Consider the following 26,129-nt stretch of genomic DNA (forward strand, 5'->3'; position numbering starts at 1 on the left):
AACTGCAGAAAACGGGAGACTATGAACATCTAACCGAGCTGCCTTACGATAATTGCTCATTGCACGCCACGCAGAAATGCCGTTTCTTTCTCTTTCTTTATCACAGCCGGCTCCACCCCTTTCTTTCTTGCAGCTCGGTACGCGGATATATTATACGTAACATAGACGCAAGCCACCCACTGTTTTCACGTTCGTTTTCCCTGTACATCGAATTCAGATCAACCTTTACCCTCGCGTCTCGAGCAACCTTGGATAGAGCTCGATTCGAATCGATGATACAACGAGACCGGATGTGCTTGTTTTAAGAAAGGAATTGCCTTTCGGATCGGTCGATGGAGTTCACGGCCTTGTTTTCAATCGACAGTTATCTGCGGTGTCCGGTCACGCAGGTACTCGGCTGGTGACGAAGAAAGAAAAAGTGGCTAAACGAGAAGCGAGTCTGTAAAACGACTTGTTCGCTCGATGTTTATTTATTTTATTCTACACAAATGGAAACGGCACTTGAAATACTTGTAAAAGTAATAAGTATTAGTTTAAAACGATCGCAGAAGCAGATAGTTAAACTCCTGCAATCGTATAAAGAGGAACGATTCACTATGGAAGAGCGAAATGATTTATTTTATTAAAAAGGGTGGCTTGTTGATCTGTTTCTTTTACTTTGGTTGCAATTCATTCGCTGAGTTACACGTACTAGTTAGAAAATGATAAATTCAAATTTAAACAGTGAATGATACTTCATTGTTTATGCTATGTCGAATATTTAATTTAATTGAATCAAATGAAATTTTTTATCATCATCGTCGTTAATTCAACTACGTGGTTACTTAGCTAATCAGACATGCTTTTATATGTAGACAACTCTAAGAAGGTTGTATTACACTTTCCATTAAAGTTTTATGTTGAACGTAATACAGTGGCCAGACTGTTGATAATTAGTTCGTTAGTGTAAAAATGCCGAGCAAATCTATAAATTGAAATAACTGCAGCAATGGAAACTAGTTCGTTACGATATAGACGCAACGATGAACTGCCATATTCTTTGGAAACTGTAATTACAACCGATAATCGTCGAAAGTAGTTTACATAGTGTGCCTTGCGAGTTTATACGAACAAACGAAATTATATACTCGAACGAAGAAACTTCGTGCAGGTATAACATTATCGACTCTTTGTGTCTGCTAATTAATTCGAGAGTTTTGCCTTTCAAACGTACATAATTATGGTTATTGATCGAAATTAGTGGGCTTTCATTACACAGTAATCTCGCCTATCGCTGCACTTTACGTTCTAAATTTTTTATTCTAAATCAATTGACTCTTGGCTCACGTTCCTCTTACTTCAAACCTTTTCAATTTGAATTGAAAAAAGATTGTTATTAGAGTCGTTGACTGAAACTAGTCTAGAAACGATATAACCAGTTTCACGGAATTAAGATGTTTAACATTTTTCTGACCATAAATGACGGGGGAAACGCGTATAACATATCTACTAAAATAATTCAAATTTCATTAACTTCGCTCTTCAAAGCACGTGATTATCTATTCCATCTGAAAGTTAAAATACTAGTTTTATAATCTTTACTACCTTTGTAGAACGCTTAATAAAATGAAAATATTTCAGAACAAGACTCTCATTAGGGTGGAATCGTAAAATCCTAATTAGATATCCTAATAGTCTCGAATGTTATTATCCAGTAGCTCGAATCCGCCGACTCGCGAGCGAATGAATGCAATTGACTCTGGAACATGTTTCAAAGCAAGTTCCACCTTGCCCCAGTTGTTAAGGTAAACGGCAGTCGCAGGATTCACTTTTGCATAATCTCTTTCTAACGACACTTTGCGCAAAACTTAAGAGCGATAAAGCTTTTCAAATGTTTTTGATTGATCAGGGCCATGTAACAGAAGTTCAGAAAACGGAAGACTGGGAGTACTTCTTCAACTGTCGCAAGAGAAGTTTTTGCACTACTTCTTTGAATTTTCAAGTACCGCGATTTGGATTACATAGTCTCTAAACGTTGATGTCATCTGTATTCTTTGTGCTTAGAAGTAATGGCAATTTTCTTGTTCACGCGTCATGAACATCTTTGGTTCATCGATGGACTTTGTGTATGTCCAAAGGACTCCTTTATTAGGCATTTTTAAATAGTTTTGATTAAGTATAGTGTAGGATGTCATCAATGTTCAGAAAACAGAAATCGTTTGACTTTCAGAAAACAGAATACTTGAAAAACTACCTAAATATTCATGTGGGTACTATTGTGCAACATTCTAGAGTGTCCAAGCATCTTTGGTTCATCAATGGACATACACAAAGTCCTCAATGTTCAGAAAAAAAAAATCTTTGACTTTCTGAAGATCCAAAGGAACTCTTTCGTTTGCAATCCACTTTCAGAAAACAAAAGACTGGAAAAACTATCTAAATATTCGCGTGGATACTCTAGAATGTCTAAGTATCGTTGCTAGGCTGAACTATCATGTCATGTCTATGTTCGAAAGTAATGAAAATGTTTCGAGCGAAGATCTTGAGACTTTATGAAGATTGTTAGCGAGCATGTAGGTCTGCGTATGATACGCGGATAAATGAATTCTAGTTCGTCGATGGACCTTGTGTATGTCCAAGGGACTCTGCTTTGTTCACGGTGCACTTCCCTTTGATACTTTTCAATCCTCTTCGTTCTCTTCGCAGGCTCTGTTCTTCTCCCCTTTTCACCACATATCTACAGAAGATTTCTCCAGGGAGCTCCTTGACTGCGGGATTGTTGGCGCCTCTGAGTAGTTCAGCGGTACACTCTAACCAAAGAGAGGAGGTATCGCGCCCAAGTTGGCAGTCGTTCAAGCACAGGCGCGCAAGATCGGCTACTGAATCGCTGCCCATTTCCTCGAACAATGAATTTCGCACTTATAATTGGATGTGTCGCTGTTACGGGCGCTGCTCCTAATGGTAAGTGCACGGGAAGAGTAACCTATTTTCTGTGGGAGCACAGGAAATTGTAGACCAACCAAAGTGCAATATCCATCGCCGGAGATACCCGACCGCTGCTTGCTGTGACGAACTCGTACAACATCGCCTCGAAATAAACAACCGGAAGGCTGTTTGCATCGACTAGCAATTATCCATTCGAGGACGGTTAGGAACATTGGTAATTACAGACTCTACATGACATGAAAAACGCTGGCACAGATTTAGAATCGCTTTAATCCTTCTGTTTTATTACAATTTCTGCTCAGGATGTTTAACCTGAACCTGTCATACTTTGTTTCCAATTTTTAAAACAAGGTGGAGCAACCGTATACAGTGTATTTGGTCACCCCTGGGAAAAATTTTAATAGAAGACTCTAGAGGCCAAAATAAGACGAAAATCATGAATACCAATTTGTTAATCGAGCTGCTCGCAGATTGCCGTTCTACAGGCGGAATTTTAAACGTTAATAACTTTTTAATGAACCCTCAATCAACAAATTGGTATTCTTGATTTTCGTCTTATTTTGGCCTCTAGAATTCCCCATTAAAATTTTTCTCAGGGATGGCCGAACACCTTGTATAATTTTGGCAAGTATTATAATAGATCTGATAGAAGCGGTTTCGTTCAACAACCAAAGTTCGAAGCGATCGTCGAACACTCCGATAACTAGAGCTCGACAATTCAGTGAATCGAGCATCGTGCAAATGGAGTTCGGATAAATAGAGTTCCACTGTACTCGTGTTTGAGTTCACCTTAAGCATTCAGGCCAGACAGCCTGTCTTCCATAGTGAATTATTTAACTGGAAGCTACCAGCGAGGCGTCCTACATTACGCGACATCGGTTGGAATTGGTTTTTAAAAATAAAAATTCTGACGACGCCCCTACCCGCGAATGATTGACGTCTCCCCGTTGGTCTACCGAACCGAAGTTTTCCTCCATTCGCTTCCTCTTCTGCGCGTTTCGCCGGAAGCGCGTACAGCCGCGGCCATCTCCATCCCGAGCAATGTAGCATGAATTTTCAAGCATTCGCGAGCCCCGCGCCGGAAGCGTCGTTCCGAGTGCCTCGCATAATTCGTCGGCGTCGTTCTTCCTGAATATATCATGGTCGACAAAAAAAGGGGGAAGGTGTCGTTGTTTTTGCAACGGGGGCGAAAAAATTTCGCTCGGACCTCTTTCCGCGAGGTCAACTCAGCGCCGTTTTCCTTCTGAAGTCCCCCGGTCGCAGCGGCAACTCACCGGCACAAAAGCGCTACTCCAGTCCATTCATCGTCTAGTGCACTCGACGTCGTTTCGTTTCAAAACGCGAATTTTTTCCGCACTCGTTGCTTGCCACTTTCACGCAGTCATGGCACGTAAGTGCTTCCCTCGCGAAGGATCTGAAAATCGCGAACTGTCCGCCCGAGAACCTCGATTGGATTCGGTTGTCGAACTGCTACGAGTCGACGGACATAATGGCGAGATTCGAATGGACCTTCGAGCTTCGAACTTTGGCAATTTGGACCATTCGTGCGAGCAAGACGTACGTAAAATGCCGTGATGCTTAGATAGATGATAGAAATAATATTTTTGAATGCACCTCGACTCTTGAGCAATTGAAAGATCCTTGCATTAGTCACCCAAAAGGTTGTTTTTACAACTTCGTGTTACGAACTTCGTTTTATTTTTTAATTGGATTCTTTTACGTGAATCGATTTTTCTTATCGGTCTACAGAAAAATGCATAAAGGTTTCACTACTGCAAATTTAATTGTTTACGAGATATTCCATACTGTATGTTGGGAAATTACTTTATTGTGGCAGGTGTCTTTAAACGTTCCACCGTAAACGTTTAAACATTTTACTACATTTCCCTTCGCGTTTGTCATTAAATTTTTAAGCTGTATAGTAGTTATACTCGTGAAACGAATTTCAAGTGTAACATTTGTTACATCCACTGATAGAGAAGGTAGTTACACTTTGTTTTTAAAAAGAATTAAAAGATTGAAATCCTCTCTATCTTTTGCTTTGATAAAAACTGCACAAGCATGACAGTTACATAACTCGTGAATGTAATAAGAAAACGTCAAAAAGTGAGTAATTGAACTGTTGAACCCGTTTTACCATCTTATTAGGCAACGGGAGGATTAAACCTTCTCGCCTCTATTTTCCTTGGAACGAATCCGTATGCCCCAGGAATTGGTTAAGTAGAATTTTCGTAGTTTACTGAATTCTCTCCTAAAACCTTCTCGCGATTCGAGTTAATGGTTTTTTGCGCGCCTTTCCCGTATCTTCACCCGAAATTTCAGATGTGCTTGTAACTTTTTATCTCGTCGCGAGGTGGCTGAAACTGAATTCAACTTTCCTCCGCGCAGACTAGATGCACCAACGTTGATACACGAAAGCTCCCACGTTTCTTTCCGCTGGAACGTAACCCAAGTCGCTACGGTAGCGAGCTTGCAGCTTAACGCGTTAAGTACTATGGTAAATTTAAACATTTGTTCCTTGGAGCCACAGTTTTCTGATTGATTCTTCCAGTAGGTTTAAGATTGACAGAAATATCGTACGAAGACGTAGAACTATAAACTTTATAAAATAGTTCAATGTAGAATGAGTGATTCTACACTAGAAAAAGAATCAAAAATAAGGAATACATTTTTTTTATTTGAGACCCTGGCGTGTCTGTCCACTACCCACTGATTCTACTTCAGCTGAAGCGTTACAGTTACTCCTACAATTTTCGAAATCGACTTTATCGGAACTATAAACTTTACTCTACAGAATAGTTCAATATAGAATGGATGATACTACACTGGGGAAAAAATCGAAAATAAGGAATACCTCTTTTTTATTTGAGCCCTTGATTTCGAGATTCGAAATCCTGGCGTGTCTGCCCACTATCCACTGATTCTACTTCAGCTGAAGCGTTACAGTTACTCCTACAATTTTCGAAATCGACTTTCTCGAACGACAATATTTTATTCTGTATTTTCAATCTGTTTTTCCATCAAAAATTAACCCCCTTTATGGATGTACTATCGATACTGGAATACTTCGAATATCATACTTGAAAAGGACTGTCTACGTAGCCAAAACATAGCATTTTTATACTGTACACATGTAGTTACATTTCTTCTAAATGACCAGAAAAAAGAAGAAAACATACTTGTGTATTTTATCAAGAATTGGAAGAAAAGAAAAAATCGTTCCAATTTTCATTAACTGGTCCATTAATCGGTGATTACGATTTAGTCAATACTGAAGCAAAGCTTTAATTTGAAATGTCGGAACTGTAGATGGATGGACACATTTGGTTACATTTCTTCTAAATGTCCAGAACAAGAAAAGAAATCGTTGCAATTTGCACAAACTGGCCCATCAATCAATAATTACGATCCCGTCAATACTAAAAGCTTCAATTTGAAATGCTATTAATCTATATCCGACTACCATACAAAATTTGTTGAAACTCGTGGGTGGATCAAGAGGCTGATCGTACGCGAATATGCGCCCTCGACGAGAGTAAACCCGGGTCCGGCAGCGAACCTCTCATTAAAGAAGGGACCCTCATTATACGGCTACGCGCTGCGGGACCTTGCTACGATTATATTACATTATTGTAATTGATTGCAGCACATGTAGTAACTGCGGCGTGATTCTTAAACAATAAACTCATTACGCGGTAACAAGGAACGCCGATACAGCGCGCCGCCGGTAATAACCTATCTCTCATAAGGCTAGGTCCTGCGGCGAGACCTGTGCGCGCACAACGATCCTCCAACGACCGATTCGCGTTTTGATCGATCGGTCGACCGGTCTCGACGGTCGTAAAACGTGCACCGCAACGGCGGCATATGCCCTCTTTTCACGCTCCCCCTTTCTCTTTCTCTTGCTTTCTCCCGCTACCTGGTCTCTTTTTCTCTCTGTCCGCCTTCCGTTGCGGCTCAAACACTCCAGAACCGAGTGCACGGCCGCTCGGAATTCATCCGAACTTTACCATTCGCTCATAACAAATCGTCAACGTTTCGAGAGCGGAAAACCGTGTTGAGTTCCCCGCTTCGTTGCGTTATTTGCACGCTTCGTACGTATTCGGGTACCCGCCAAGGATCTTGTCGCCATATTGGACGATTAAAATGATCTCTTCCCGTCTCAACGAGATTCGATCGCGACGCGCCAATCGACGCTCCCTTTATTTTTTCCCCCCGGCGATAACACTTGCTATAATAACCGATCGACGCGTCGAATCCTACTCAAATTCTCGAGATTGTTTTATTTCTATAGAAGTTCTATCATCTTCGTTAATATATTTTGATGAGTCCAGTACTTGAGAGTCGTTCTTAATAATTCTGTCAGTATTTATAGATCGTGCACGTTAGATTTCGTAACATCTAAGCCTGATATTTATGCCCCCGCATCGATTGCTCGCCCATTTAGCACTGCTTTTATCCGTTTAGTATGACGTCGTAAAATCTACGTAGCAACATCTAAGTTAAACCCTTAATCCTACATCACGCCCGTATTTTATACGCAACGTTGTAAACGAAACGTCAGGAGGGTGCCAATAACATCGCGGTAGATTCCATTCCGGCGATTTGTTACTGGAAATTGTCGAGACGGGGCGAGAGTTCCATTCTAATTTAAATAGATCGATACCGCGTATCCCCTTCGTTCCTCGAAGAAAGAATAAAGTGTCTCTCAAACTCGAATGAAACATATCCTCTGGTGCAGTGAATATCATTGAACCTCGAATCAAACCCCATTTGGAGCCAATCCTACGATTAACGTTTCACGACAGTTCCAAAACCCATTGAATAATGTTGCTTTTAAAACGTACTATCTAAACTTAATAAATAGACCCCTCTCTGAAGTATTAAATTATTGTTATCTCTAGAGACAAAATGTCTTCGATTAAAATGTTCAAAATCTCCAAATTTTTGAAGACCAGTGAAAAACAAACTTAAGTGGTTCTAAATAATATTCAATCCCTATTATCATACCGATGACAAAATGAATGTAATCGATAAATCGCCGAAAAGTCTTCCTGGATCAAACGGATAATTATTCTTTTCTCTACAATTAGTTCTTACTAAATTTAGGCATTAAATGGAAAATGGGAATGTTATAAAAAAGACACATATCATCATCGAATCATGACTAAAATTAGAGCTAAACGCAAGAGAAGCACTGTTCTTCAACTGTATTTTCTCTGAAATATTGAAGCGTCATTGTTAATAATTGAGACAGCGTAACAGAACCTTTCGATAGTGGCGGTTTCGCCATCAAAATGTTGCACGTCCGCGGATTTGCTTGAAAATCGAAGTAATCTAGGCAGAGAAGCTGGAACGCGGGGCTAGTCGGAACCGCGGACGCCTAATCAGCCGATTGTGCCGAGGAAATACCGTTCCCATGGAATGTTAATGCGATCTTCACCAACGATCCTTAGAAACCGCGGGTTCCACTTAGAACTGAGGCTAAGCAGAGCGCTAAGACAACCCATTTCGCCGCCGCACGCACATATTGTTGCGCAATAACGCCGCTAGTGGCTTTTCTCGATTATCCTCGAGAAGCAACCATACAACAACCCTGGACGACGAAACCTCTTCCTTCTTCGAGGGCCCTTCTAGTTTTAATGGAGACGTCAGCTTCCTTCTTGCGATCCCTTCCGCGTTTCTGGCGGGAACCGCAAAGCCCACTCGGTTTCATAACTTTCTCGAGTAATAAAGTAAAATTTTCCAGGCTGGATATACAAGATTAACTACGGGCTATAATTTAGGCAAATTTTCTCTATCCCAAAATAACCGAATTACGTTTGAGACTTTTTTAATTTCATTTTAAGGCGAAACACGTTTCAAGATCTATTTTTAATCACGATTTGAAAACTGGATATTTTTTTAATATGTTTGTATTATTCTCTGTCCCAAAATAACCAAATTACGTTTCAGACTTTTTTAATTTTATTTTAAGGCAAAACACGTTTCAAGATCTAGTTTTAATCACGATTTGAAAACAATATATTTTTTTATCATGTTTCTATTATTATTGTATAGTGATCAAGGAGTCTAAGAATACCAGTGAATCCATAAATAGTAGGAACTCAGAACTGTTGACTACACTGAATTATGTACAGAAGCATGCAAATCATTAGACTCAACAAACTATTCTGGAATTTCTGTAGGTGTCCTGCATAAATATAAGGAAGTTGCGTCGAATGTTACCGTTCTCGTTTATTACCAAATGTATTTTATCGCAAAATTGTTCCAATCAATTATCGTCAATTGTCATCTTGGACACGTCAGGCGTTAATTCTCAGATTTTACTGTTACTGTCCCTTCTGTTGACTCTACGTCAGGTGATACTTCCTCTGTTTGAATGTATGTTTAACTAATGAACCGTTAACCTATTTAAATTTTAATGTACCAATTGTCGATATTAAAAGTCTGAAACGAAGAAACGATAGAAAGTATTATCGCAAAACCGCTACGTTTCGAGACATTTTTATAATCATTTCGAAAAACACCGTTTCCAGATGAACGTGTCCAATCCTACCAGATGGTGCGCTCGAGCCATCTAAAATGCACTCAAAAATATTCTGTAACTTCGTTATTTTTTCCAATTTCAGAATACATTCCGGAACGATTAATCTTTCAGACTATGTTGGAAGAACCTTTTTACTTTTAATCCAGGACCATGGGTTATTCTCTTGACCCTGTCCAGAGCCACCTAATATATTCTCGAAAATATTGCTTCATTATTTCTCTAAATTTTAGAATAAAATTGCAAGAACACTTTTATAAACGTAAGAAATATCTAGTCTAATTTAGTAAATTTCTAGTTTGATGTACATAGTTTCAGATAATGGTTAGCTATTTTAAGAAATTTCCAAACTCGTTGGGCCACGAAACATCTTACAATTTTTCTATTGTATAATGAAGTTAGGAATGCTAAAAATATGGTTTCGTATCGCAGGATCTGGGCGGTCAAACGAGAAGAAAGAATTACCGAATGACAATTTTATATGGAAAGTTAAACAGAACGAAATCTCCAGGAAATACAGACGGACCGCGAGGCCACGTAGGAGTTTTCAATCTGGAAGTTGATTCGTTTCTACGTAGATATCAAATCCTTGCTCCCCTTTCCACGATTTCCCGGGCATGAACGCATAGCTACGCCACTTTTGATACGGTTCCGCCTGGGCAAGGACCTCTCGACCCTGCCTCGGGTCGAAGCAGGGCTTGAGGGTCGTCGTGAGCGACCAGCTGGCAGAGACCTTTCGCTTTAGGTTCTTTTCAAGGTGTGCATGTGCACGTTCACCGTGCTCTCACGAATGCGGGGCTTGACGCGTCGGCGTGATATCGCATAAACGTGCGTTCCACAGCGCCGGTTTCTATCGAAATCGGAAGAAGCGCCACGGATCCCCAGCGGCGCCCTTCCGCATACTTCCTGGACGTCGATATTTCACGCGGCTAATGGATTCGAATACCTTAAACACCGTTGTCCTTCTATCGCCACGTAATTACCCGACGAATGTAAAATAAGCCTTTTCCCGCGCGTTCGAGCGTATCGGCCACCGAGATACGTCTAATGGTCTCTTGTCGCGGCTCGTTTGCCGGGCATATTGTTGCTTGTCACGATTATGACGCGGTTGTTTATTAATTAACCTTTGTGGCCGAGTACCTGCTCCACGCTCGCCCGCAGACAGCTTGTAACGGTTCGCGCGAATGTTACAACGTTGGATACTTCGTGTCTGCGCAATTTGTTATCGACGTTAGTGATTTCGTGTTACATAAAATGTATAAACTGATCCGTGAGGGAAATTGAGACATTTGCAAATCAATAGTACTCGCTAAACAAGACGTGAAATTTAGAATCAATTTTAACAAATATAAAACGAAATAAAAACAACGTGATGTTTCAAGTTTTATTAGTATCACGTATCCTAAATTCTTCAACTACGCGATTATTTTCTATATACAGGGCGTTCGACCACCTCTGGAAAAAATTTTAATGGAAGATTTTAGAGGCCAAAATAAGACGAAAATCAAGAATATCAATTTGTTGATTGAAACTTCGTTAAAAAGTTATTAAAAAATCTCAAATCATTCACGGAAAAATTATTTTCAGTTGCGGAGGTCAATTACGATCATTCTTGTTCAATAAATACATCCTCGAAATCCTACTCAGTTTCGAGAAAAAAATTCATTACTGAAAACATAATGTCTGACCAAGAATATTCTACTGAAATTTTTTGTCGAAAAAAGAATTTCAAATCGTTCTGAAAAAAATATTTTCGGTTGAGGAGGTCAACTACAATTATTTTTGGTCATCACACATATCCCCGAAATCCTACGCACTTTCGAGAAAAAAATTCGAGTAGTTATGTAAATTTTTCGACAAAATTAAAAAATTCCAAATCGTTCTGGAAAAATTGTTTTTGTTTGCGGGGATCAATTGCAATCATTTTTGGTGAATACACATACCCCCGAATTCCTACGTACTTTCGAAAAAAAAATTCTTTACCGGAGGTATATTGTATGGTTGAAAATGTTTCTATAACTTTTTAACAAAGCCTCAATCGATATATTAGTATCTTTGATTTTCGTCTTATTTTGGCCTCTAGAATCTCTTATTAAAATTTTTCCCAGGGGTTGCCGAACACCATGTATAAAGAATTGGATTGTTCCCATTTTTAAACTCGTGAGTAGTATTGTTACGTCAATAGTTCAGTTCTGAGAGTTTCTAGAACCACGAACGTTTTTGTTTGGTTGGATAAGTCGCGGATTTCAAGATGAGTTTTAAACATCTTGTCTTATAGAAATTAGTCTATTAATGAATTACTAAAACCAATAATAAGTTTCAGGTTGAATTCAATGTATCTTGTAGATTGAATAAATCTTTTGTTTTATATATTCTTGAAATCGAGGTTAAAGAAATGATCAAAATAATCAAATAAAATGGCATAGGGATTATATAAATAGCCAAAATACTTTTTCATTTGATTCAACATTGCGTGATTCTTTTTTTAGCGATGCATTGTACTAATCTACTCGGGACTTCTCAGTCGAGCAAATATTTGTCACAATTCCAACTTTCTGCGCTCTCACAAACACTGTACAATCCGTACCCTACGAACGCTAGTCATACGTCATCCTAGCCACTGTGTTCTTAACCGAAACTTTCTAAACTCTGCCAGATCCTACTTCCACCCCCTCTCGCTTGGAAGATCATTCAATCACATTGCATTTCGTCAACTCGACTACTTCCAATTTTAAACTCTAGTCGACCACTGTACTTTAAAATTGAAAAAATCAAAATTTTTTAACTCGTGTACAAACAACTAACAGAAATAGTTTAGAGTCGACTATAAAAATAATTCTTAAAATGCTGTATGAAATTTCTCATTACTGTCAAATAGCTTCTACAACTAGTTGAAGAAGAATCGTAAAAGCTTCTCACGAAATATTATTGTTTGAAGCGTATCAAGAATTTATTTTTTAACTGGCAAATTGTTGGAAATACATTGTCCGTTGGCAAGAAAAACGTAATGCGCGTCGAACGACTGAGTGGTCAACAGGTCTTCAAATTTAACTTCCTCGGAGGAGATAGCTTCGAACGAAAGGAATTTATTTCACACTTTTCGCTTGTTTATGGACGAGGAGTCATCTTTTCTGCAGTCGAACTGTAAATTATACCCTTTCGTACGCGAAGCGGTAACAGCACTCCCGTTTGACGCAATCATCCAAATGACTATACAACTTCAAAAGTTTCCCGTGTTCCGTTTATTTAGTTTCAAATATTTACAGACCGGAGAGAAATGAACCGTTCGACAAAGGGAATCGAAGATGCGATCGTTTTGCGTCAGAGAAAATTCCTGCGCTTCCACGGGCAGGAAAAATCCAGTTAGTAAAATGGCCCGACAGCGTATAATTGAAACGCACGAGTATCCTCTTTGTCTCTTCTCTTTGCTCCCTTTTGCCTAACATTCTTCATGGTATAGTGTTCCTAATTGACTTCAAAACCACTTCATCGATCTGTGTTCGAAGTGTTTGCGAAAAGCTACGCGTCACTTTGTGCCCTCTGCGTGGGAGTACGTATCAAGATGAATGAATTAGCACCGAGCGAGTGAAGCGTATAAATATAGAAAATAGATCGAAAATAAATAGCGACTTTTCTATACAGAAATAAATTTAAAAATATTTATTCCAAGAATCTTCAAAAGACGAGAACCACGTTCAGATAGTGTGCATATTTTTAAAAAATATTTACAATTGCATTATTCTTTAATACACTGGTATTAATAAAAAAGTCGTTTTTGTCGAAAACGAAGCTTCGAAGATAATTTGGAAATACAAAGCAATCTGATACTTTTCACGGCTAGAGAGCACTTCAATTTGAACGCGAAACTATATTTTTTTATTTGTATTAACAGAAAGTAGAAAATTTCCAAGTATTTTAATAGGATTAAATGCATTATATTTTTTTAAACGTTATAAGAGCAATGTTTATCAAAACTTGTCCATTTTTAAATTACTTTCAACCTGTTTTAAGTCATTTGCTCTCTCCTCGCTATTTATAAGCGAGTGATAACGTTGTAATGCTCTTTAAAAGCGTCTGATTATACGCGGTTACATTCCACTGGGAATATAATGAGTGGAATTTGAGACTGACTCGTTTTCAAATATATACTTAAAACGACGTCCAGCTGCTCTCTCATTTGCATAGTTACGAAGTAAAAAATCTAACTAGGTAATGATCTCAATTATAAATTCGGATGAACGTTTATGAATTGACATCCTGGAATCAAACGACTTCCTGTCCGGACGCGTCGTCTTCGTTGCACTCTCGATTTCAGCCTGCTTGCTCGACTACCAAAGAAAAGTCTTACTATGTAATGACCTAAATTATATATTCGGATAAGCGTTCGTAAATTGACATCCTGTGGAATGGGATCATCTTCGGTGCACTCTCAGTTTCAGCCTACGTACATGAATAGTCAAGGAAAGTCTATGTAATAAGCTTAATTATATATTCGGATAATCGTTCATAAATTGTCATCGTGGCATTCGAACAACTTCCTGTCTCATCACACTTACGAGGAAAATCTCGACACTACACCCCTAATTTTGTAATCAAACTTTTTTTCAGTCGCTCCTAGTTATCTTTAGATCTTAATTGGCGTCGCTATTTTTACGCTCGTTTAGATTTTTGTGAAAATGGTGCGTTTGTAATTGATATCGTACTCGATTATTTTACGCATGTATTTACTTCAAGCTATCTTCATCTGGTGCAGTGAGTGGTTTTAACGGAAGTTATGCTACTCACTATTTACAAATACTAGATAGATCTGTGATCTAGAATTAAAATTTTATATTGGATTAGTTTATACCTTCCGGTCGGAGACAAATAAATTTTAAATTCTATATTAGCATAGACTTCCTGCCAATAACGATATAATAAATACTTCGATAGGCGTGAAAACTGTCATACTCCAGCAATACCATTAAAAGATATTCGAAAGTCGTAAAGGGAAAGGAAAAATCAAATTTCCACGGCGAATGCGCTTTCGTATCGGCGCATCATCGTTTACGATTCAGAAAAAAAGCAACTCCGTAACTTTATTAAAGATCACCTTGCCCTTATTAAGCGTACTCGTAGGGACCAGACGCGGCAGCAATCGGTTTTATTATTTTCCTCCTCGATCCAGAAACGCGCAACGACGCGGACATAATTATCTCCGCCGCGATCCAAACATTCCCGCGGTTCCCTCGAGCAGACGTCGAGGGAAAATATTGCTCAACGGGCGCGAAGAGCGCGGGGGTAAAACGCGCGAAAAATATTTAAATAGAATCGACGGTTTCGCGAGAGCAGAAATCGCGAATACCCGTCTCGTTTCACGGCGAACACACGAGGAATCAAGGTGGCCCCAGAGCTATTTCTCTGCAACTTTTCCACAAGGATAGCTCGTTCCCTTTGGTGTTCCAGCGCGCATGAAACGTCGGGGACGGCCGCTTCATGACCGAGAAACACTCGAGAGTCTATAGGAGCGTGATGTAACGTCGTCCCTCGACCGAAGAATCCAATAACTGGAAAACGCACCGGAGCGTGCAGAGGTGCCTTCAATTCTCGAAGACCTACTCGAGGGAGACGAGGAGAAGACCGTGCTGTATGTCTATTCGCGACGAATCTCGGGACGAGTGCGTCCGCCTTTTCCACCGGGCGGATATCGTGTCCGCGACGACGACCAAAAAGAAACCAAGTTGCCGGAAAACGACCGTTCCCTCGAATACGATTCTCTATGCATCCGACGAGAAATAGCCACGACGGTACTCACCGGCACAGGAAGTCCCTCTCGCCTAAACAGAGCTCCAGGCAGTGCTGTCGCGAGGAGGCGGTCATAGATCTGCGCGTGTGGCTCTGAAGCCTATGCCCCTGGACCCTGTCGATGCACCAGGCTCGTTCGCAAGGCTTCACTGCCAGACAGCTCTTCTGGGCGTAAATGGTGAACACAGGAAACTGCGATTGCGATAGAGCGCCTGGAACAACAAATGTTTATGTCCAATTAACTCTCGTGACATTTTCGTTACGATACTTGTTGCATCTGTTTACTCGAAAGTAACGCGAAACGTTACATTGTTTCGATGTTTTCTCACGTGGCTTTACCTATAATTCCCGTTACTCGTACTCGGACAAAGTGTTCCTCAGTTGAGTACTGACGAATGAGAAAGACCGAATAACGAAGTTGTAAATCTCTCAATATTTTTAGAAAGTATGTTTCTGATGAATATCTACCGTTGAATGGTATGCAGTAACGTGGATGTACTAGACGCTTGAAAGGATAAATAGAAAATTGATTTATGAAACTCTTTACGTGGAAACTTGTGGTTTGATTGTTTTGGTGCTTAGCATATCGAGATGTTAAAACTTCCTCTCGTACAGTTTATATCGTTAGTTTTACTCTGTTATAAGTTTAACGTTATCGTAAAGTTTGTTCCTAAGTTTTATTCTAAAAAAATTGTTAATGTAATTACAAGTCAATCTCAACTTAACGTGAAGTCGAAATTTAATCCATTTTCCTTTTAATCTTTCATCTTTGACAAAGGATCCTCAACCTTCTGTTTCTCGTTTAACTATTTCATCGTTAATATTGTTACAGTTCTTTTTACTCTTCTTTTTTACAGTGAAAGTAATTCTGACGTCTGAGTTTTTGTTATTCTATTGGATATATCAACTTCGTAACGTTTCTTTTTCGTTGCGAAGAAAACCTTTAATTTCGAAGATACTTCGTCAAAGAGATTTAACGCTCTGTCGTGGGTTTCTGGTGGATTAGTAAGGCCGATTCATTAGACAGGCTGATTCAGCAGACTCTGTCTTAAAGGTGAATTGATTCTTGTACGAAGAAATAGCTTTTTAGAACAGCGAGAAATTTTAAACGCAGTTTGTCATTTAGTGCTACTTATAACCATGTCACTAGTCTAGAAACATATTTTCCAGGCTAAGGTGACAATAACATTTTCTTTATTATTAACTCAAATACTACTGAGATATCCCAGTAATGACTTTATAATAAATGCATTACTTAATAATATACAAAATGTCTTTAACGGTTTACTCAAAACTTAATGTATACTCTAAAGTCATAGATCCTGGTAGGATTTAGGTTAATGAGGTGTGAACCTATGAACCGGAAAGTTTCATACGTCTATCTCCTGGAACGTTTTCCTTTGCTTTTTTTCAATCTAAACGTGCAGAAGATCAGTAGACAATTAATAGAACCGAGGTACAGTTATATTGAAACCACCATTTTAAACCGACTGCATTAGAATAAGATTAATAAGATGATTTACTTAAATCGTTCCTCGCGGTTTTCACAAACTCCCGGCCTTATCGAACGAAGTAACGAAGAAGAGTTAAGAAAAAGTCTTCCTGCAAAATTTACGTTCTATCAACATTCTTTAATATAATTCTAAATCCCGGTTAAACTCGAAACAGAGTTGGATAAAATTTGTTCAACCTCACAGTTAAATTTCTCTCTATTCGAAATACTTCATTCTACAATTAAAAGAAATATACGTCTATTTCTGTGTTGAATCCTGAACCTCTCAAGCATAATTCCATTTTCATCTGGACCTTCGCGACCCAAAATCTAATTCGTTAACATTCTAATTCAATGACACGGCGTCAAACTGATGTTGATCAATGCTTATCGTTCTTCCAGCGAAGCGTATCGAACGTCTCGTTATTCGTGGCCCGAGGGGAACCGCTAAGTGGCGTAATAATTTCTCCGCCCTGGTGTCATCCCTCTTTACGAAATCATAATTAATCTCGATAGAGTAACGGTTTTCGATCGTGATTCGTGGAAAAGTTTCACCCCGGCGGGAGACACGCAGGGGCGGTAGGGTTCGTCGAACGACGAAATATCGCTTTCTACCAGGCGTCAAAGAGATTCAATTACCCGCCTCACGGAGGGTTTCGCGAACTAATGCCTATAACTAATTTTAATGAGTGTAGGCTGCGACCACAATCGCGACCGCAACACAAATGGACGTTTCTTCCTTTTGCGGTATCGACACGATCCGTGATGTGGAATCTTTCGTGGAACGCCAGACAGTAGGAAGATGTTCCTCGTTACGGGTTGAGGGGTAAGCGCATTACAGTAATCAGCGGCCACTTCCGGGGGCCTACATGTAGGAGACAGGTACCACTTACTCGTTATAATGCTACCGCATTACGAGATAATGGAGCATCGTCGGATCGTAAGCACTTTGCAGGTACGGATAGAATTTTATCGGAAGACTAAGCAGCTTCCTCTCCTTCTCATATTGTTTCCACGTTGTCTCTCGTTGCTCGTACCTCGCTATCTGCCCGAAAGTATGATCTCGGTTTCGAACCCTAACCGTCGCACCGGATCTCTCTACTCGACCCCGGAGCGCCATAGTTCTTTTTTAGTTACATCGCTGAGCATTTCGCAGCCAAGGATGAAATTTTATCGGAAGACTGAGCAGCTTCCTTTCCTTTTTATATTGTTTTCGCTGTGTCCCACGTTGGCCGTCTCTGGATCTCGAATCTTACACGGGAAACGCACAGGTGTGGAAATTGCTTTCGAAACGACGCTGAGTGGAAGTCACGGTACACGCCCGTTTCGTTCATTTTCACGTTTTCGAGGTATAGAAATTTAAATAAAATTAAATAGTACGTGTTCGTTAAGGTACACGTAATTAAATCGAAGTCGTTGGACCTCGAAGATGCTTCGGAGTTGATACGACGACACACTTCCGTCGTTCGGTAAGATTCGAGCACAAAACGAGGATTTTTCGTTCTCATTCCGCCGCCGTTAGGTTTAAATTACAGCAAAAAGTCTCGGATGCGATGAAGAAGTTCGTTTGAGAGAAACGGGGACACGGCAGTCTTCTCGATTATACGTTCAAACGTGATCCCCCTCTCGTCAAAGTCTTATTTGTGATCTGTGACAGGGGGCCAATTAGAAACTCATAGATTTGTTATTTCCACTGGCACGAACTACGATTTACCGCGGCGATCGACTAACATGGAAACGATCTTGACGAGTAATTACCGGTACCATCGATTCTCCAGTTTCACATAAGAGAACATATCGGTTGCATCCGGACCGCGGAAGGAAACGTCATACATAGGCCGTTGTATTGATCGCTGTTATCATTCTGCGCTTTTTACCGTTCGTTTAACGAGCTCTCTTCCGCATCGCTCGCTTCGCTATGAAAAATATCAGCACACAACATCGCAAGCTGTTCGAATTTCTGACCATCCAAATACCTGGTGCATTACAATCGCTCTTAATTTCTAAACTGGCACCAGAGCCGACGAAATGGATTAAATCTACGAAAAATTATCTAGTCCTTTAATTTATTTATCTTTGCTTGAGAATTAATTGTTTTGCTCGGTAAAAAATCGAGGTTTCTATGGTCGAAGATTTTCTCTTCTTAAAAGTGTATTAGTAAGCCTTTGAATCATCCGGATCGGTCGTGTGAACGGAGCAATGAAATCTCTAGAAATCCTAATGTCCAATTTCTCTCATAATAAAATACTGATCTCCTTGGAATCTCTTTTCTATAACGTTTAAGGAAATCTAGATTAATAACCGAACGGGGCAAAAATAGATTTTACGAACTCTTTTTTCTTGAAATTAGCCATTTGCACGCTTGCTGCCGCGTTCTATATTTCTAGAAATTCTAATATCCGACTCTTCTAGCAATACCGACTTCGAGTATGTTTCTGTGATACTTAATCTCACAAACGAGCAAAATTCTATTACGATTTCTTCAAATCCCCATCAAGGGTTGAACACCTAGCCTCTAGAAATCCTAATGTCTGATTCCTCTTCCGCCAAAGTAATTCCAATCCTAGTTTACTGGATTTCATCGCAGACGCGATACAGAATCCCATTGCTTATCAAAGGTCCTGTATGCACCGATAAGGCGGATAAACGAATCGAAACTGTCGATCCTCGAATGCACGTCACTTTGGCGCAGCTCCAATTCATCCCCCCTTCTGTTTTCGTTTCTTAAGCGTGGTATGTAGATCCCGTCGCGAGATTGTGCGCAGCCATAAATCTTTTAATTTCTGCTGGTAGCAGAGAACGTATGACGTTAACGTGCTCGCTTTGGAAGCTACTGTTCCTGTTAACCGGACGTTTCTACTTTTCGTCGCGATACCGTGGTTCAATTTCTATCGTCGGACTATCCGTCCTCGGCGCCTTATCGTCCGATTTCCGGCTCTGCAAAAATCTTCCGGCTGGAGAGGACGCGCCTTTGTACTTAAGGGAACGAAATAGCTTTATATCGTCATAAATCTGGCGAGATTTATCAGCCAGTGCATCGTTTCGCCGGCATCCTACATCATTTCATACTAAAACAGTGGATTCCCCCTGAGCCAACTCGAGGAAGTACGGAAAGGAAACTTCCACGTGTAGGTTGTCACGACGTCGAGGGAAATGTGGAACGACCTGGGCGCATCTGCAGCGGCGGTATTACGGAACGGCGACCGCACAAAATGATGCAAGTAAACCGCCTGTGTACCAGTACCGCGGAACAGTTCGATTTCTGATATACGAGGCACATTTAGATACGATTCAGCCTCAAGTGGCATCGGCAACGTACCGCGCTCGCTGTCCTAGCGACTCCTTCGTCGCGGTGAACTTGATGTATAATCTCGGTTTTCTTTATCTTCCCCGGTTCCCCTTTTCCTTCGCTTTTTCATCCCATCCGCGCGCTTATTTCTCTCTGTCTTCTACGCTGCCCTGACTTCCCTCATCGAACAAAGGCAATGAAATTCCTTCTCTGCGCGGACTTTCCGCGCTCGCTATTCTACCCTCCATCCTTGTACCGGGCGCTCTGGCAAAAATTCTACCTTTGAATATTCCTCGAGCAGAAGGAATCAGAGAAAAAGATTTGTCCTGTGGTTCTTACCGAGTGTAATATTGACGTTAGATTTAATAAATACATTTTAATATCGAGGGTTCTTGTTTAGGGTGGTCTAGTCAAAATTGAACCCCTCAATATTCCTCGAATCCAAGGATTCAGAGAAAAAGATTTATTCCATGGTTCTTACAGAGTGTAATATTGACGTTAGATTTCAGTAAATACATTTTAATATCGAGGGTTCTTGTTTAGAGTAGCCTAGTCAAAATTTAACCCTTTAATATTCCTCAAGTCCAAGGAGTCAGAGAAGAAGATTTGTGCTATGAATCTCACAAAGTGCAACATTGACGTTAAATTTTAGTAAATACAATTTAATATCGAAGGTTCTCGTTTAGGGTGGTCTAGTAAAAATTCAACCCTCGAATATTCCTCGAGTCAAAAATGTCGAAGAAAATGATTTGTCCCCTCAATCTTACAAAGAGCAACATAGACGTTAAGTTTCAATAAATACATTTCAGTAATATTCCTCAAACTGGAGGACTCGAAGGAAAGAACATCCAATGAAGGTTACACGCTACAAAATTGAGAATACGTTTTTATAAAAGCATCGCAGCTGTATCTTGAGCTCTCAGCCGCTTACTATACACTTCTTGTTTCAGTTATTTTCATATCATATATTTTTGCCCTCGCTCACCGCGATGGATGATTTCTTTTTTCTTGTGCTTTCTTCGTCTTCTGGTCATTTGAAGACTTAGTCTGAAAACCGTTTTCAAAAACGCCACTATCAATAATTACCTGTTTACAGTAATCATCCATCAAATTGCTATGAACCTTTCACAACCTTGAATAATCTTAAATTATAGGATGTCGCATTCATCATGACGAGAACTGTAATTATACATGTTTAATTCACGAGGAACGTAATACGATGTACAGTAACTTCGTTAGCGTCAGGACAAAGGCTAACTCTTCGAATTTCAGTTAACCTATATGTGACGTGTAAAACTGTTGAAATGTCTTATTGGCATTCCACTTCATATTAGTGTCACCTTTTTACACACAGTTTTCAATTCTAATCAAGTTCTTAATTTTAAGTACAGATGCAAAATGCAAAATAATATACGTTCCATTACTTTTTCTAGATAAATATTTCTTTACCCTTTATTATTCTACTATAATTCAGAGCCAGTTTAGCTGGGAATCGTTGCTCGACCACCCTGTGCAGTATCTTGCACATATATATTTATACGTTCGTTTCCCAGAGCATAATTGCAAGCGGTAGTTATGCTTAACGTGCCGTGTAAAGTCACAGTTTTTCAAGTAGCCGTGACCGGACGTTGCGTAATTGTGCTCGCGTCTACTTTCGTCCTTCCTATGGCATAAAAGCGACAAATATGACGTTTTGGTTGCTTACTCGCTCCATCCGCCGAGCGTACCGAACGCTCAATAAACAATTGGCCTCGTGGTTCGCGGATCGATAACACCCGACATTTTTTACCTTTTTCTTTCCCGCGATGCAGGATTATTGGACAGAAACGAACCGGGTACGGCGTGATTTTAGTTTTGTTTCGATTACGTCGATACCTGGCCATCGATTATTTTTATTTCGATGCCACGGAGGCGTTTCTCGGGTCGCAGCGAAATTCAACCCGGCATCCGTCTGTAATTAAACTTTTAATCGGCAAAATGAAATCGATTTTTCATTCTTCCGCCGTACCGTCGTCTTTGTTCTTTCCCCTGCTTACCGGCCACTCGAACTCGATATTGTGCTACCGCACGATTGTATCTATAGAACTAATATTATAGGTGGTAGGGAAGTTTAGCATGTATACGAGGCCTGAATAAGAAAAGTTTCTCCGTTGAAACGGCGCCAACATTTTCAATCGTCTTTTGCACTCGACGGGATCTCTACCTCTCTTTTTATCTGCCTTCTTGTCTGCTCGGCAGACAGTGATGCAATTCGAGAAATTGAACGCATTCGTACTTTTAACATCCCTCGACTGTCGCGCCTGTGTCGCCCTTTCGTCACGGCCACTTTTCCATCCCCCTTTTTTTCCGCTGTGCAACACAACGTGGGCGGATTCGCAACGCGTGTCTTACAAATCTTACTTTCAAAAATGTCTTGACACTCGACTGTCGCGTTTCGTATACCGTGGAATTATTTGGATATTTTTGGCGAACCCCGTGGCAGGGACACTTTTAGAAATGTTTCTGTTTCGAACGAACCCTTTGTATTGCAATTTTAAATACTAATATCCAAAGAGCTTGTTTCATTTTACAGACATAATAATTATTTCTTTTTGAGGACAATTTTTAAACTCACAAGCTAAGACGTTAAATATTTATTCTTTTTTATAAAAGGTATTCTTTAAATTCTATAAAGGTATTCTCATGAAACTAATAGAAGGTAAAGAGATGGCATAGATAGAATCTAACTTGTGCAATCTCTTCACACTGGTCCGCTTCTATCACTCTTTCCACAAGAGCTGTTCGAATGCTCACAGAAATGAATTTCAATGGCACGAAAAAAATTGAAACAACCGAAACTGAATCGATAGGTTCGAACAACTCGAACTGTCACATAGAATTCCAGCCTTTTCAGCTGCTGGAAAAATACGAATATATTCTGAAATTTGTTATTATATCCGAGCCGTTTAATTCATTGGCTAGTTTCGAAAGTCTTTGAGCATTTTACTGCGCGAACTTTTGGTCGAGTGCAAGCATAAACAAACGCGATTCTACTTGGTCGAATCATATTACGTTCGTCACAGCTTTATGTTCAGTCTTCTACGAGTTACCATAGCGAGCCTGAGCGGGGTGGGTAATATTTTTCTGTTAAAAGCGAACACTGGGAAAATTCATATTAGGTACACTCTGCTTTCCGAGTTTGATAAAGGAGAACACATTACGCAGGCGGTTGCGAGTATCAACAAAATTTACGGTGGCATTTATTGCGAAGTTGAGACAACTTTTCCAAAATGTAAATCTAAAACGATTTAAGGGCTACTGAAATTGACATTGCACGTGCTTCGGTAAATAAACTAACATTTATTTCAGAAGCATCAATTTAGCGATAGGAAAAAATCGTGGAAAATGGTCACTCTGTGGGTGATATTATCTATTTATTTGTGGATCTTTTCTAAACGCAATTTTAGCTGGAATATTTTTTGAAATACTTGGTTTTGACCAGACGTTCGTTGTTCCAAACATTTCTCCTTCAAACTGACACTATACGAGGCTGTATTCAGTTATTATTTAAGATTTCTGGGAATGTATCGTTGCTCACAAAGCACCAGAAAAGGAAAAGGAAAACCTTGAAGAATCATTTAATATTTACTGTGGCTGATAAACATCAAAACGATTCTTTCAAATTGACTAACATTTATTTCAGAAGCATCGATTTAGCGATAGGAAAAAATCGTGGAAAATGGTCACTCTGTGGGTGATATTCTCTATTTATTTATATCTTTTTTTGAACACAATTTTTGCTGGAATATTTCAAAACCAAACGTATGTTGTTCCAAACATTTCTCCTTCAAACTGACACTATACGAGGCTGTACTAATTTATTATTTAAGATTTCTGGAAATGTATGCTCACAGAGCAGCAGAAATGGAGAGAGAAAACCTACCCTCGAAGAATTATTTAGTATTTACTGTTGCTGATAAACATCAAAACGATTCTTCCCTAAAAGCTAAAAATAAACTCTAAAACTTACATGGTATGAAGCAAATAGGGAGCTTAGATTATGCTGCAACTTGTTAACGTAGACGTTCGACTGGCTGTTCCGTGGACTCGGGTATTAAATAAACATCCTTTGAGCCGTCATCAACCCACGATAATCGTAACGATGTTAGGAGAGCGTGGGAGCTGTCGGGGCAACGAGGACGCAATAACAGCGCGTTTCCTGGGTCCACCTTGCACCGACGCGAAAATATGCATTTCGGGTGTCGTATAATTGTCGTAAATGTGTAACCGCGAAGCGAGTTGAAGGCGGGGAACGTGCGCGAGGATGGCTGTCACTTTTTCAAGCTTGTGTAATGTTGTCAGAGCGAACACATTTCACGTTGACGTGTATCTCTGATGGTATGTTTCTAATTTGCGTGCATGCACCGTGCAGCCCATCAGGCGCAGCAAGAATTTAATACACGAAACCACGCCTAGGTAAGTCTGGGGGTGCAGACCTATGCAAACAGTGGTGTTTAAGCACGCCAACGGCGAGCTCAGTCACAGGCATGCGACCTGGTCTCCGCACGACCGAACAAAGGAGCAGTCCAATAACGTAATTACTTTCAATGGTTCTCTGGAAACTGTTCACACTTTCGACACGCACCCAGTGCGAATCGAAACTGGAGATAACCGTACGATCCTCCTCTCTGCTCTTTTCACTGAATTTTTTCGTCGTTCAGAGAACCAATTCCAATATAAAACTGACGGACCTGGTTTCCATGGATTGGTATGAAATTGCTTGAAACTCTGGACGATGGTGTTGAATTAATTTAAATACGACTCGAACGTGGCAACTCCTCGCTCCTTGTATTGCATCTATTTCAGAGCTTACAATTTCCGTTCAAATCTCATCACGATTGTGTGAAAATATTTGTTTGATCGCGTGTGTATGCTAATCCGTTTGGCAATCAACCTTTGAACCGAGATAATAAATCATGAATTCGACTTATGTAATTTTGTAAACTATTGTGTATTGTGTCTTCGAGGATTTAATTGTACGTCAGCAGAATCCTTTAAAGAGGCCTTATTTAATTTACGCTTGTGCAACGATTTCAACGTCAAACATTTTAACACGCTTTATCGAGCACGATTGGTTGCTTCTGCGGCGATGAGATGAGATACATAATCGAGTACCCAAGTGTGACGAAGCCAATGGCTACTGATTATTTCTTCACGACTGCCAGTAACCTCTGAACCTAGAATGATTATGCACCTTCAGCATTTGCTGATTCGGAAGCTCTCGGAGCGTTGCTCTGCAGACGATGACTTGGCAATTTTGCGACTGTCGCCTACAGGTACGGACTAATAAGAGAAGTCTATATTACTGCTTGACACTTCTACTTGCTGTTCTTGACGAAACAATGGAAATTCTTCATTCTATGCAAGCTCAAAATTATTCCGATTTTGGAGCTTCAAAATACAAGAGTTCTTCAAATTGATCAAGCCAACTATTCAAATGGTCGCTAATAATAAACATATCTCAAAAGATTTAACTCGAACACTGAATCCACAATCTGTCAAACCCACAATTGAGCGAAATCTATACGAAACGTAAATTAATTTTTCCAACTTCCAAAATCTGAAACAAATTATACAGAATGTTCGAAGACCCCTGAGAAAAGTTTTAATGGGAGATTCTAGAGGCCAAAATAAGACGAATATCAAGAATATCAGTTTGTTGATTGAGGCTTCGCTACAAAATTAGTAAAAAATTAAATTAAAAAACTTCAAATCGTTCTAAAAAAATTATTTTTGCTGCAGGGGTTAATTACAATCATTTTTAGTTAACATACCCTCGAAATCCTACTCAGTTTCGAGAAAAAAATTCATTATTGAAAATGTAATTTCAGGCCAGAAATGACACTCCAAAATTTCGTACGTATCTTTAAAACGTCATAACTTCTAAACGGATTGAAGGATTTTAATATTCAAAAAGGCAAATTACGCGTATTTTAATGGAGAATATGTAGAAATTCTAAAAATATACGAAAAGTTGTTTCTGGATCCCCTAAAATGAGAAAAACCCCATAAAAATGGTCCAATTTTCAAACAGCTATAACTTCTACAATTGT

General features: G+C 39.7%; 2 protein-coding genes across 2 annotated transcripts in view; one reads left to right on the forward strand and one right to left on the reverse strand.

Annotated features, from left to right (window-relative positions):
* Atg16 (Autophagy-related 16) overlaps nt 1–26,129 on the forward strand; it is a 478,797-nt gene that overhangs the window by 354,746 nt on the left and 97,922 nt on the right. The window lies entirely within an intron of this gene.
* Neo (ZP and PAN domain-containing protein neyo) overlaps nt 1–26,129 on the reverse strand; it is a 113,172-nt gene that overhangs the window by 62,237 nt on the left and 24,806 nt on the right. The window contains exon 3 of the mRNA XM_076765698.1: nt 15,267–15,468. Within this exon, the coding sequence (XP_076621813.1) occupies nt 15,267–15,468 (202 nt within the window). The remainder of the gene's footprint in view (nt 1–15,266; nt 15,469–26,129) is intronic.

Source organism: Colletes latitarsis, chromosome 5 (assembly GCF_051014445.1).
Source record: "Colletes latitarsis isolate SP2378_abdomen chromosome 5, iyColLati1, whole genome shotgun sequence".
NCBI lineage: Eukaryota > Metazoa > Arthropoda > Insecta > Hymenoptera > Colletidae > Colletes > Colletes latitarsis.